We start from the raw sequence: 14,188 nt of genomic DNA on the forward strand, positions 1-14,188 counted from the left end.
CCTCTTTAAAAAAAAAAAAAAAAAACACCTCATGATGTGGGTATTGTAACCGTGCAGCAAACTGCAGCCAGTTCCTTGCCGTCTGCTGCCTTTGGTAGCTGCCTCTTTCCATTCTTTCCCTTGGCCCCAGAATGAGACAAGCAGGTAGTCAGAGTAGGTCACACAGGGATCTGGAAATCCAAGAAGAGGGTTTTGTACCAAGTAAATAAAAGGAATTATCATCCATCTAAGGTTCATTGTTTAAATTACCATGTTTATTTATGTCAACACATAATACAATAAAACAACTTACAAAAAAACCATTTATCTTCATGTAATAGAACTCTTCAGTGAACAGAAGTACTACTGTTAATGTTTTGGCCTTTTCAAGGTCCAGCCTTGGGTCAAAACAGTATTCAGAGAAATAGCAGATTCTTCTCTACCTTCCCCAATATACACACAAAAGAAACTCATATTTTCTAGAATCCCATTCTAGTAATAATAAAAAAATGTCACATGTAGAGGTGAATACCATTGTTGCATCATCACTGTTGCAACATCTTTGTTGCTGTAGATTTTCCCCAGACCCCGGGCTTCAGTCAGGAACACGGGGGGTACATCTGCCCTTCAGGTATCCAAGGTGATTGCTTAGTAATTCTTTTAGTGTAGCTGTGTATTCCTCAAGTGTCTGATTTACCTGAGTTATTTAGAAACTAGAAAAGAAGTAAGACTCCAAGTGATCAGATGTGTACAGATCTATATGGTAGAATTGAGGAAACATCATAGATTATCTTTGCCAATTCAGTGGATACATCTGAAACTTCCATTCATAATGAACTATTCATTTAGTAAAAGATTTCACAGTCAGTTTACTCAAAGATAATAAACACTGCACCAAAGTACAAGACCTCACCTCTGCTCCAGTAGTTTGAATGCTATTTTCATCTCAGGACATTTTCAAACAAATGATAGTTATTGCTTAACTAACCAAATATTTCCATCATTTCAGGGAAAAAGAGTTAGCCTCATACTGTGGAAAGAAGAAATACCTTGGAGCTGGAAGATCTAGATTCTGGACCAATTTTTCTACTCACTCTCTGAGGCTTAGCTTCCTTATCAAATAAGATGACAGTGCTCTGTGAAGCAGTACTAATAGGAAATAATATTCTATGGAGTCCATATCCTCAATCAACCTATGGATCCCTAATTATCCAAATGGAGTTTTCAAGTAAAATCATACTTTTAAAGTAAGTACAAGATGCATAGTCACCATGTGCAGCTGAAATGTGCAAGTTAGGTTGTATAAATGGAAACGAATATGGATAGAAAGCCTGTTAGTCATGAGAGATTGTACTCTTGATGTGTTTTCTTTAAAGCCATTTAAAGTGTTATTCTCTTCCATGTTCATTTTGCATTATTGGAGCTCCTTTTGATTATCTAACCATTTAAAGTAAATTTGAATAAGAAATTAAAACTTTCATATGACATCTCCAGGGTATAGATGACTATAAAACTAAGTAAAAATGGATTGAGAAATATGGGACAAGTAGTGGTTTGAAAACTCAGGATCAGAAGGGAAACTGAGTGTAGAAATTTCTTCTTCAGGTAATTAGAAATAATCTAATTAATAAACTATTTTGTTTTTACTGATTTTTTTTTTTTTTACTTTCTAACTTATAAATTACTTCTTCTTCTAAAATATTTATTTGTGTGTGTACCTGACTTTTGGATACATGCAAATCCACAGAAATTATTAACACTTATTACATTTGGGACATTAGAAGAATTGCATCCTTTCTATTGAAGTAAAAGTCAGCATCTCATTTTTCATAGATTTTTAGAAGAATCCACCTTTAGGAAAGGGCATACTTACTAAAAGTTTAGAATTAATTCACAAGTGTGATTATTTAATATGAGCATATGGACTTTGTGACTTTGCTGAGACAAAGACTTCAGGTAGCTATACTCCTGCAACAAATGAGATTCTAATTTCAAACATTTTTCAAATGCAAATAAGGCCCCCCTGTGTCATTTTGATGATTTTTTGAGACATTAATGCACCAGAGTTAGTATTCCTCAATGATCCCCAAAGTCACCCCTTCGCTAAGGATATTTCTCTTCCTGATTATTTTGAACCTGCCAACACAGTCTCTAACCTTCATACAGACAATGACTGATCTCCAAATGACCTATTATCTTAAACCAACCTCGTTTTGAAGCAACAAAAAAAAGAAAAATTAAATAGTGCATTAACATTTCATATCAGTGAAGCAGACTTTTTTCATGCATGAAGTAGTTCTATCCATCTGTGGAAAGGTCCATCTTTTGTTTTTCCCTGTGTTTATAAGTTACATTTTTAAAGGTACTGGTGGAGCCTCTGTATAATGGATTGGTTCCCTAAAAAAAAAAAAAAAAAGAAGTTCAAATGAAAGTATGTTATTACATGATTTTAATATATTTAAATAATTTCATTGTCCATTATGAACTAGAAGAAGTCAGGCTCAAGTTTGGAAGCCATTTGAATAAATTTGATCAATCATACTCTTAGCATTTTAAGAGTCTCATGCTCTACCGACTCAGCTAGCCAGGCCTCTTAGCATTTTAAAATTTATACTTCTACATTTAAATTTTTAATATGCAGGACCAGTGCCTTATATGTATCATAAAAATCCTACTCTATTTGAAAACACACTAATTTATGGATAGAAACTAAGACTTTGGCTGTTTGGTTCACTGTGGTTTTACCAGAATTGAAAGAAGTGTCTAGCCAACAGCAAGCACTCAATATTTACTGAATGAATAGAATGAATCAATAGGTGGCCCCAAAATGAAATATAAATTGAAAAAAAAGTAAAAAACGGGAGAAGTAAACTTGTAGAAGCATACAGGGGTGAATGACACGGTGTCTGCCTTTAAGAGATGTGTTGTTGGTGGGAGGTATCACACAAGAGCACTGATAATCTTGCTAAAATGAGATTAAAACTCAGGAGAAATATCTAGTTGCTTGGAGAAGCAAGGAAAGATCCCCAGGACAGTGTACGCCTGCTCTGGATGGTAAAAGAATTTGGTGGCATAAGCTTACTAGAGAATAACAGTGTGTGAAACACAGTCACGAGGCACTAGCGTGTGGAACTTGGGGCTCAGGAAGACGTGCAGGCCCCAAGATAGCTTGGGCAAGATGGCTTTGCCTTTGGGGCAGTGCAGAGGATTTGTGCCAATCTCTGGACAATTCAGCTGTTCTTCTTGTGTTGTAGATGTGTTTCTAGGAGCCATCACCAAGACAAGCAGGCCTGAGTCTCCGTGGGTGTTTAAAGAAACGCCAAGCTTGATCCTCCAGTTTCTCTCCTTTGGTTAAATTGCTCCAGGCAGGCTCAAGACGTCCGAGTAAAGTACAGTTTCTTCTCTCCCACTTTCCAAGGTTGACCACACAGGGGTGGATGTCAGACGGCCTGGGTTCAAACCCAGCGCCACCACATGACCTCACTTAAGCAATGCTGAGTGGTGGTGTCCTCACCCACAGGAGGCATTACCAAAGTGCCCAACCTCATCCATGAAATAGCATACTTTAGCACAGACCCTGGCACATATCAAGTGCTCAGTAAATGTTGCTTCTTCTTATTAGTTCTGATTTATACTTCTTCTTCGCATTTGGAATTTCCTCTTCTCTAAGTTTTGGAGGGGGTTAGAAAGATACTCTCCCTGGAGCTTTTACATTTAACATTCCCAAGCCCATTTCTACTTGTGTATGAAGTCTGGGTACCACCAATCCCCTTCCAAATTACTAAATCTTGTATTTGGTCACTTTAACCCATGAATTGTAGAGATGGCAGTAAGTTCTAGACATAGATTTCAAAAACCACAATTGTATTTGCTTTCCAAGTACATTTCTCTTAGTTCTTGGAAGAACTGAATAAAATTGAAAAACATTCCCAGGCATCTCCCCACTTGTCACCTTTGGATCTGCCTCAGTGTCTTTATTGTGAGGAGGAATCACTCTTGCATTTGCTTCTATGTTGTCCAGAGCCAGTGGCCTGACCTCTGACTGAGTAACATGTTACCTTTGTTCTTGTGCCTTCAGGGAGAGATACTATCTCAGTAATGAGGGTAAACAGAAAAGAGGTTCCTTAGTGGTGAATAATGAGTGAAGGCCAAGTCACCATACTGCTTTCACTCCTGAAGTCAACCTAGATAATTCTGAGCACGCTCTAGTCCTTATTTAGTCCTGCTGCCGTAAGAACTTGGAATTGGAGAGTGATGTGGTCTTAAATGCTGGTGGAGTCTCATTTGGAAACAAAAATCATGTATGGATTCTATTAAGGTTAAAAATACAAGCTATACAGGGCGCCTGGGTGGCTTAGTGGGTAAAGTCCTCTACCTTCAGCTTGGGTTGTGGTCCTAGGGTCCTGGGATTGAGCCCTGCATTGGACTCTGCTTGGTGGAGGACCTGTTTCCCTTCCTCTCTCTCTGCCTGCCTCTGCCTGGTTGTGATCTCTGTCTGTCAAATAAATAAATCTTTAAAAAAAAAAAAAAAGACTACAAGCTATTAAGTTTAAGTTGGTTACGGAAAAATAAAGGACTCAATTGAAGAGGAAAAATGGCAAAAATAAGTGCAGGCTGGGGATGATAAGTAGAGCATTGTCTGGGAGGAAGGGGGAAACTTAGGGAAGAGAAAAAAAAATACTCTGGAAGAGTAAATGGGCTGTGAGCAGGGCCAGCTTAGCTCGTCATAAGACCAGGAACTCTTGTGGGCCCTATCCCGTATCATGTCAAACATATTATGATGTTTGACATGACATGGCATCTGGGTGGCTCAGTCAGTTGAGGGTCCAACTCTTGGTTGCAGCTCAGGTCATGATCTCAGGGTTGTGAGATTGAGCCCTGCATATGGTTCTGTACTCAGTGTGGAATCTGCTTGGTATTCTCTCCCTCCCCTCGCCCTGCCCCTCTCCTCATGCTGTCTCTCTTCTCTCTCTCAAACAAAAAACAAACAAACATATTAAAATGCACCACATTCCACACTAAGTATTCACTATAAAGGAGTTGACTTAAGTTGTAATTGACTGAATACATGATGTTATTTTGTAGACATTCAGTTGAATATTAATTTTGATTGTGCAGTTTTCATTCTGTATCTTGAAGCAACTTTATTCAAGTCTACAATATTTAGGGGCATCTCTTGCGAAGCTAGTTGTAGGGCCCGGACATGGTAATTGGGGGCGATGGATGAAGCAGACGCCGCTGTAGTAGGAGTATAAGGTGGGGCTTTAAAGGTGGAGAAAGAGCAAGTACATATTGCTGGGAGGCAGTCATGTTTCCTGCCCTCAGCTGGTGATCAGAACTCACGAGAAGAAGCTCAGAGCAGGTTTTGTTTGCAGGAAAAAGCATGGCAATGTCTAATACTGTCTCCTCTAGTGCCCTGTGGGTGAAAACGTCTCTACAGAGGATTTCCAGCTGAGATATAGGCTTGGGTCTCCTTTTCCCATGGGTCTGAAGTCTTTCACTCTTTAGACAAGGTTCGGGTGCCCCCTGATCTGAGGTGACCAGGCTGATTTCCCCAGGAGTCCGGGGGTGCTAATTTAGGCTGTAGATTCTGTAAATGCAATGGCACATTTTTAGAGCTTAAAAAAGTGGTAATAAGAAAACTCGCTGTCATGACCCACAGCTCTCTTAATGATTGCCTAACTGCCAAATACAGACCTGATTTGCTGAGTACAGTACAAAAATCAATCCATGACTGCAAGAAATGTCAGACTGAACATTTTTTGCCTCTAGTTAATGATGTGTCATCCTAGAAAAAATGTCTACTCAAAGATGAATTTAAATATCTTCCCTTTGTGTTTTCATAAAGAATATGGATGGGGAGGTTATTTTTACAAGTATAATAAAAGGTAAGCTTTCTTTATAGATATGATGAAATGTTTCAAGGGGTAAGAAACAAAGCTCTTTCTTGTCCTGAGCTCTGTCACTTTTGGAGTCCAATGGAGGCCTGTGGGTCAGGAGACCCAACGATCTCTACCAACCCTGGAGGTCCCCTGGGGTTTGAAGACCAGTCAAATTCAGTTCTTCAGGAAGAAACAGGTTTTAAATTAAAAATGGAATCAAGTTGAGGACCCCAAAAATAGATGTACTGAATAACATTTTTAATAGGATGTATTAGTGAAATTTGAATTGAATTATTTGAATTAAACCTCTTTTGCATCCAAGTGAATAATTATTACCCAGTTATTATGTAGTCAAGAACATCAAATATTTGTTATTCAAAGAAACTCAATTTAACAAGGGAATAATATTTTTCATTTAGGATTTTTATCTGTTTAATGCCTATTTTTAATTCCATTTTAGATGAAGAAACAGTAAAAATTCAGCATTTGAATTTCAGTCATGTTCTACATCCTGAGGGAAAACAATGCATGTTTTAGGGAAATTAACTGTTAATTAAAATGTTATTTTAAAGATATTAATCATTTGTCAGTATTCATGCCTTTGTATGGGAACATTAAAATGTGCTGGTTAGATACACATCACATCATTGCCGAAATACTTGTTTGCAGAACACCTGCTTATTATTTCTAGGAGAGTCAAGGCTGTGCTTGGAAGAGGCTGCAGTTAGGTTTTCAGCTCCACTATGGACCAATCATTTGGGAAGTCTCTTATCTTCTATGAGCCTCAGTTTCCTTACATTGAAAATGGGATTACTCAAACTACTTCACAGGGCTGGCATTGTTCAACCAACTACTGCCATATGGTTCTTTGTGCCAACTTAACTATATTTTTTTGTCTGATTGCCCTTTTTGACCATTGCCAGGCATTTTCTTGAGAGCTGGTGAGAGTTAAAAACATCTATGGCCAGGAGATTGGTTGAAGTTAACTGACCCAACACTCTAGCCTTATAATACCTTGTTCTAAGTCAGCAAACTAAACTATCAGGTTACATTTTCCTTGTTATGTATGGGTAAGTTATAATCTCATTGCAAGTCCAAATTTACTTTCCTAGAGGGTCTTATTTAATTATGAAAAATTCATACATACACAAAAGAAGAAAGCTGTATAACAAACTTCTCGAGACTCCTCAACCAGATTCAACAATTATCAAGATTTTGCCACATTCACTTCACTATCCTTCGTTCTCCTTTGGTTGAATTATTTCAAAGCAAACCTACTCTTCATTTCCTTTCACTCCACAATATGGGTATTTTCTAAAAAGTCATCATGCCACTATTTTACCTAATCAGATTAATCATAATTCCTAGCTATCATTCTAATACCCAGTCTATATTATCCTTCCTAGAGTTGTCCAAGAAATGTATTTTTATAGTTGGGCTGTTCAAACTAGAATCAAAACAAGATCCATGCGCTGAATTTGCTTGTGTGTCTAAAGGCATTTTTAACAGGAAGATGAAGTAGATGAAAATTTTCACTCTCCAATGCCCTGTGCCATATGTTGGGGTTACTTCAAAATAACTGTATAAGATATAGACGTCTCTCATCAAGACAAATTTATCCAAAAGAGAAATTCTATGTGCTTTAAGAACTGAAGATATCACTATATACTTAGAAGAAAAAAGTGTTAACATCCATTTATTTGGGCAGATGAACTCAAAGGAACATTGTGTTTTTCTATATTTTCTCCAGTGAAATCACTGTATTTAGAATCAGCAATGTAAGATAATTGCTTTTAGAGAGCTGGGCACACCATTAGAGACAGAAAGATGAAATTAAAACCATGAAATTGTTTCTATGGCCCTCCAGAAATGTAATTATCTGTCCTGTGGAAAAGAAACACAGAAAATTGGAGTCCTGTTTTGTGTTTGTCTACTGTGAAGAGGAGAAACATAAATTATATCTATGGAGTACACATAAATAATGGTTGACACTTGTTAGGTATTTTTCAGGTAGCTCTTTAAAATTTGTTATTCAGAGGAACTAACTGGATGGTATTTAAAAAGTCTTCTCAATTTGGAATGGTGACCTATTATAAGTAATGAGTATCTCTATGGAAATTGGCATGAACCACCATGCTACTCACAAACATTATTCCTTTGGCTATAACACAACCGATTTATGGAGGTATTTAGATACAGCACCTATGCTTTATCAAATGGAGCCTGAATGCTCCTCTTGGTGATGAAGATTAAATGTATTTCCTTGATGTCCCTAAGCAGCTTATAAGGAGCTTCATGAGACTCTTCAGAGTGGGGGAAATCCCCACTGCACTGAGAAAAATGCCTGCTCTGAGCACTACCAAGCTCCCAGATAATGGACGGAGGTTCCTTTGTCCTCAAAGCAGAAAATAAACCATAGCTGTTAGGGATGCAGTGAAAGGGGTAGGGAAAGAACATGACATTCTCGCTCTCTATTAGAGTGGAAGAAAGCTGACATCTATCTCTTCCACAAGTCACTTTCTCCCCTGGACAAGGAATAGCCCCTAAGGGTTTACATACCGTTTGCCACTTGGCCTTAGACCGTTCTGCTTCAAATTTGGCAACTTCTTTACGATCATGAAATGATACCAGCAGCTTCCAAATGCAAAGTAGGACGACCCCAATGAGAAGAATAGCCAGTGAAACCCCTAACATAATCATGGGAATGTTTGGGGGCCTTGGACAGTCTGTGGAAACAAAGAAAATTATATTAAGAAGATGGTGTAATTGGGGTATCTGGGTGGCTCAGTGGGTTGAACATCCAGCTTTTGCTCTTAGCTCAGGTCTTGATCCCAGGGCTGTAAGTCCAAGCCCTGGGCCTCCCAAGTTCAAGCCCTGGGACTCCCAGCATGGAGCCTTAAAAACTTCACTTAAAAAAAAAAAAAAAAAAAAGGATAGATGGTCAAATAAATCTTGTGATGTAGAGAAAACATTTCTCATTTAATTTCCAACCACATGTTTTTCTGATAGAAGGAAATAGTAACATGTTTCATTTTGCTGTATTTAAAAAAAATGAGTTACTTGTTGAAGGAAAGTCCTATTAGTCCTACAAAGGAGAACAAAAGATAGAGTTTGGTTATTTAAGGCAAATGGATATATACTTGACCCAAAAAGAGTTAGGATCCAAGAATGAGGATTAATGCACGGTATATACAAAGGGCCGTGAAAAAGACTGCAGTTTAATAACAAAAATGGTCTTTTCTGGGGACATGACAGAATCGAAATGAAATGCGTACATGTGTGTTCATTCAAACACACACACACACACACACACACACACACACACACACGATGTTACTTTTTCATGGATTTCCTTGAAACATGAACTGTCTAGGAGGTTATATTCAAACTTATATAAAACCCACCCTCCTAAGAAGTTTACTACTTGCTGCTGCTTCTTTTTTCTTTCTTTTTTTTTTTAATAGACAGACGACAATGACGACTTTTAGTTTTGTTTTAATGTTAATCAGTGCTCTGGTGTCCTGGGAATTTCCTGGACTGGGGTCAGGAGAGGTGGGTTCAGTTGCCCTCTGATGTATAGTAGCCATCTGATATACAACAATTCCCCTGATCTCTCTGAGCCCCGGGATCCTCAACCATCAAACAAAGGTGTGGGACCTCAGCAATCCCTTAACTTCCCTGAGGATAAGACTGTGCAAATGCTCATGCTTATTAAACTCACAGCTTTCTAGATCCCTCCCCAGAGACTGTGATTCAGTGGGTCTTAGATGGAGCCACAGATATTTTTTATTATTAACAGTATCCCAAGGGATTCTTATTTTCGGGGAAGTTTGGGAAACTAGATGTTCTGTAGAGTCCTTTCAACTGGAACATTCTCTGAAATGTTATTTTGACTCTATTGATGATATTAATATAATTTCACAATTATACAGTGCCTTCCCTCACTGACAGCAGAATGACTAATAATTCTTGCAATATTCCTGGGAGACGATACATTTCTTAATGAAACATTATAATTAAGCTCTCCCCTTGCTTTCATGAGAAAAAAAAAATCCCACATAAAAATTATCATTAAATATCTGCCTCCCTTTGCAAGTAGTGAGGCAAATCTGTGGTATCTGGGGAGGAAATGAATCATGCTTAGTTTATCCTAACTCTTATTGCCTTTAGATATTTAATAAGGAGAGTTATACACACAGGACCAGTCATGCTGCTTTCAAGGTAAGGATCTATAACTGATCTGATTTTGAGCAGGACTAATGACCCCACAACAGCATGATGCCTGGCCTCACACACTTCTGTTCTTTGGATTAAAAAAAAAATGTAAGGAGATTATGCAGAAATAAGTAAAGGAACAAATGAAGTAGTTACTATAGTATAAAGATTCAAAGACTGTTTCCAGCATAGCAAATGAATCATGGCTGCTTTTACGAGGTTAGCAACAGTCCTGCAAAGAAAGTGGCAGGCATGTGTCAGTGACAATATATACTGGCTACATCTTTGAAGACTAAATGTCTGGGGTGGGGTGTAGCATGTCCTTGTGGAAAGCAAGATGAAGCTTGCTAAGACCCTGCAGCCAGAATGTGAATTAGGAGGGCTCCCTGGTAAAGAATAAATAAAGGAGGAACAGGCATAACCTGGCAGAGATAATTTTTAAGAACTTAGTGTCATTATACATTTATACATTGATAATATATTACACATTAAAATATTCTACATTTCTTAAGAAAAGATTTTGGCCCAAGCACCAGAGCAGGTATTACACAATAGAAACGTCTACTGTTTACACTGTTTAGTATTTCCTGAGATGCTCAGACTGAAGACATATTTCTAGGTGGGAGAAGAGGACCAGTGTGCTATGTTGCCTGTCGAGTCCTGGCCAGTGCTAGCTAGTTCTCGGGTCCTGAGTCCCTGAGCTGCCAATCTGCCAGCTCTCTCACATGTGGATATTGAGCACAGAAATGTGACTTTTCCAAATTAGGTTGTGTGCTAAGTATGAAATACATATTGATTGTGAAGACTTAGTATGGAAAAAAATAAAGCATCTCAATAATTTATTTATTACATGCTAAATGGCAATATTTTGGATAGAATGGACTGAATAAGACATTACTAAAATCCATATCACCAGATTCTTATTTTTTAGTGAGATTACTAGAAAATTTAAAATTACATATGTGGTTTGCTTAACATTTCTATGCTGCTGATCCAACATGTTTTCGGGAGCCAGGAATTTATTATGACCATACAGCCAGTGGGAGGCAGTATAGCACAGTAGTTAAGAGCATGGACTCCCAGTCAGCCGGCCAGATCTCCCCAGCCAGCACTGGTACTTAATTACTGCTAGACCAACATATTTTTAAACTTCTTTTTGCCTCAATTTCCTTATCTGTAAAATGGAAATAATAGCAACACTTGCCTTACATGGTCGTAATATGGAGGGTGCTAAAAGAATTAATGCATGTAAAGCACATAGAATGATACCTGGCATATGACATTAGTAAGAGCACAATGAATGAGAGCTGCTATTATTATTATTATTATTATTATTATTATTATTATTATTACAACAACTATAGTCTTCCTCCTTTTCTATCCTCAAGACTTCAAGGGCCTGGAACCTCCATGTTGGGACCTGTGGGTATGACATCCACACCCACATCCCTGCCAGGAAGGCTCCCAGCTGTCATTCTTTGACTGTGGCTCTTAGGAATGTGGCCCTTCTCCTCTGAAAATTCTTCCAGGTGTAAGAAAAAAGACGGCTAAAGCTCTCCCTACAGCCACACTCACCCTGATGGTGACTGTTCATTTGGTTTCTTTTAAAATGTGTTTGTAGGACCCCGGGAATCCTTAGCCTTCACTTTCTCTTTGCTATCCTTGAGTCTGATGGGCTACCCTGGGATTCTCTGGTCTGAGCGCTGTGAGAAGGGCCTACAGATTCTAAGACAGGCTCTGTCTTCAGGGCCCCTGGAAGCTTGGGGCCTACCTATAAACAGGGATAAGCCTCCTTGGAGCTATAAGGTGACTTCCCTTAAGCTTTGGGAAGGTAATTTTCCTTTCGCTTTCCCCTACTACAAAAGCATAGGGAGAATAAAAAGCCCTAATAAAAAGTCATCAGAGAGTCTGAGTGCTTTCAAGGATGGCATGTTTATGTGCCACTCAGATTGTGTGGAAGCACCAAAACAAACACATACAAACAAAAAGATGACCAACAGTTCAGTAACAAGGAGGCCCTTATCGGCTAAAAGCATCTTTTTCTTTCACACCCAAATAAAGGTAAAAATAAAAAATAAAAATAAAAACAAAACCAACCAGATACAAAAGCCCCTGAATTAAAACCAGTTCTAGTTCATTTTTGTTGTTTGGAACTCATTTTTCCAGTGGAATCCATGGGACAGCTGGGTGGCTCAGTGGGTTAAGCCTCTGCCTTCAGCTCGGGTCATGATCTCAGGGTCCTGGGATTAAGCCCCACATTAGGCTCTCTGCTCCGCAGGGAGCCTGCTTCTCCCTGCCGCTCTGCCTACTTGCGATCTCTCTCTCTCTGTCAAATAAATAATCTAAAAAAAAAAAAAAAAAGTTCTACAAAGGAATCCATATTAAAAGGAATGGCTTTGATTTCAGGAGAACTTGCTAAATCTACTGCCACTGTCAAAGAGGGTTGGAGGGTGTAGTTCCAAGAATCTGACTTTATAAAACACGTAATGAGGAGGCGGGTTTTTTATATTAGGTAACTCTTCCTTGTACAGCAGGAATCACCTTAAATTTCCTTAACTAATGGCCTGTACAATGCATTGTATATATGCATTTCAAAGAAGTTGATTTATATGAGATTTTCAAGATCCAGTCTCCAGGTGCACTCTGTCCACCCGAGCTGCAAGGCCAAGATCACAATCAACCCCTTGTATCTTGTATCGTGCTGACTTCTACGTCTCCTTCACCCTCAACACTGCAGTGTGGTATTTTTCTAATCATATTTTCTTGGTTGATTTATAATGTCTTGAACTTACGTTTTGGTTACTTTAGTCTTGCTTTGGTTTTTACACTCTTTAGTGATGGCAGCTTGATACTCTTGGCTTTAAATTCAGGACTTAATATTTTGTTGGCACATTGATAAGCAAGCATGCACAACAAAACACTCCTGCCTGCTAGCCTGCCCTTGCAGCTATTGTCTGGGGCAGAACCAGGCTCCAAGCTTCTGGGGAGAGGAGGAGGAGGTTGCTGACAGGGTCTAGAGAGATCTGATTTAATGCAGCTGTCATTTCTGCCAGAAGGATTTAGGAACACATCATTAATTAAAGACAGAAAAGAGGCACCAGTGAATATCTAAGAACACAGCCAGGGAAGTCTTGAAGCCATCTGTAGCAGAATAGTATTAAAATGTCAAGTCCTTGGGGCACCGGGGTGGTTCAGTTGGTTAAGAGTCTGCCTTCGGCTCAGGCTGTGATCTTGGGGACCTAGGATGCAGCAGGCTTTCTGCTCAGTGGGAAGTCTGCTTCTCCCTCTCCCTCTGCTCCTTCCCACCCCCAACTTGTGCTTGCTCTCTCCCTTTCTCTCAATAAAAAAATAAAAAAAATGCCAATAAAAAATGCAGAGTCCTGGGCCACACATCACACCTGCTTACTCAGGATAGACAGGATGCAAGTGTTTTATCAAGCTCCCCAGGTAAGTCTTATACTCACTAAAATTTCAAACTTCTCAAGAGAAGTACCTTTCCCACAATTTTCTGTTCTATCCGATATAAACTTCTCTCTCTCCTTCGCTGAAGATGAGATTTTTATTTGCGAGCTACCCAAGCCCCAAGCAAACTCCATGAGGTGGTATGGATGAAAACCCACAGAAGACACAGAGTCCTTTTATGTATGGATTACTTCCTTCCTTCCTCACCTGCTGCTTCCTGTCTCTTCTGACTTGATGTCCCATTACTGGCACATACTGGCAATGCGTATTATTCTATTTAATCCTTAGAATCTTATAGATGAGGAAATAGAGACTCAGAGGCAAGTATCTTCCAGAATGTTAAGCAGCCATTAAGTGGTAGAGCAGGATTTGAGCCAAGGTTTGCCTGATGCAAATCTCATTCTTTCAGACTGTTAGGCTCCCTTCTGCTAGCCTTTCCTAAAGATATACCTTATGCTTATATTGGATTTAATCAGTGCATCTTTCTACAAACCATCAGCCAGCTTTAGAGGTGATCATGACTGGTACAAATACATCTTGTTATGTGGGCTAAGGAAGAGACATTGGAACACATCAAACCTTTCAACAGGTCTATTTAAATCACTGGGAAAATTCTGGAAATGTCCTTCCTGGAAAGTATTTCTTGTTGT

The 14,188-nt window shown here is 38.9% G+C and overlaps 1 protein-coding gene across 4 annotated transcripts in view; it reads right to left on the reverse strand.

Annotated features, from left to right (window-relative positions):
• Positions 1-232: 232 nt before the first annotated feature.
• ITGB6 (integrin subunit beta 6) overlaps positions 233-14,188 on the reverse strand; it is a 126,232-nt gene continuing 112,276 nt past the window's right edge. For 3 of the 4 annotated variants that reach the window (XM_032355713.1, XM_032355711.1, XM_032355714.1), the window contains 2 exons: positions 8,421-8,587; positions 233-2,376 (listed from right to left, as the gene is read on the reverse strand). In XM_032355713.1, the coding sequence (XP_032211604.1) occupies positions 2,278-2,376; positions 8,421-8,587 (266 nt within the window). In that variant the 3' untranslated portion in view covers positions 233-2,277. Of the gene's footprint in view, positions 2,377-4,929; positions 5,570-8,420; positions 8,588-14,188 lie in introns of those variants that run through there. The other variant, XM_032355712.1, reaches the window with a different exon arrangement.

This window comes from Mustela erminea, chromosome 8 (genome assembly GCF_009829155.1).
Source record: "Mustela erminea isolate mMusErm1 chromosome 8, mMusErm1.Pri, whole genome shotgun sequence".
NCBI classification, from domain to species: domain Eukaryota; kingdom Metazoa; phylum Chordata; class Mammalia; order Carnivora; family Mustelidae; genus Mustela; species Mustela erminea.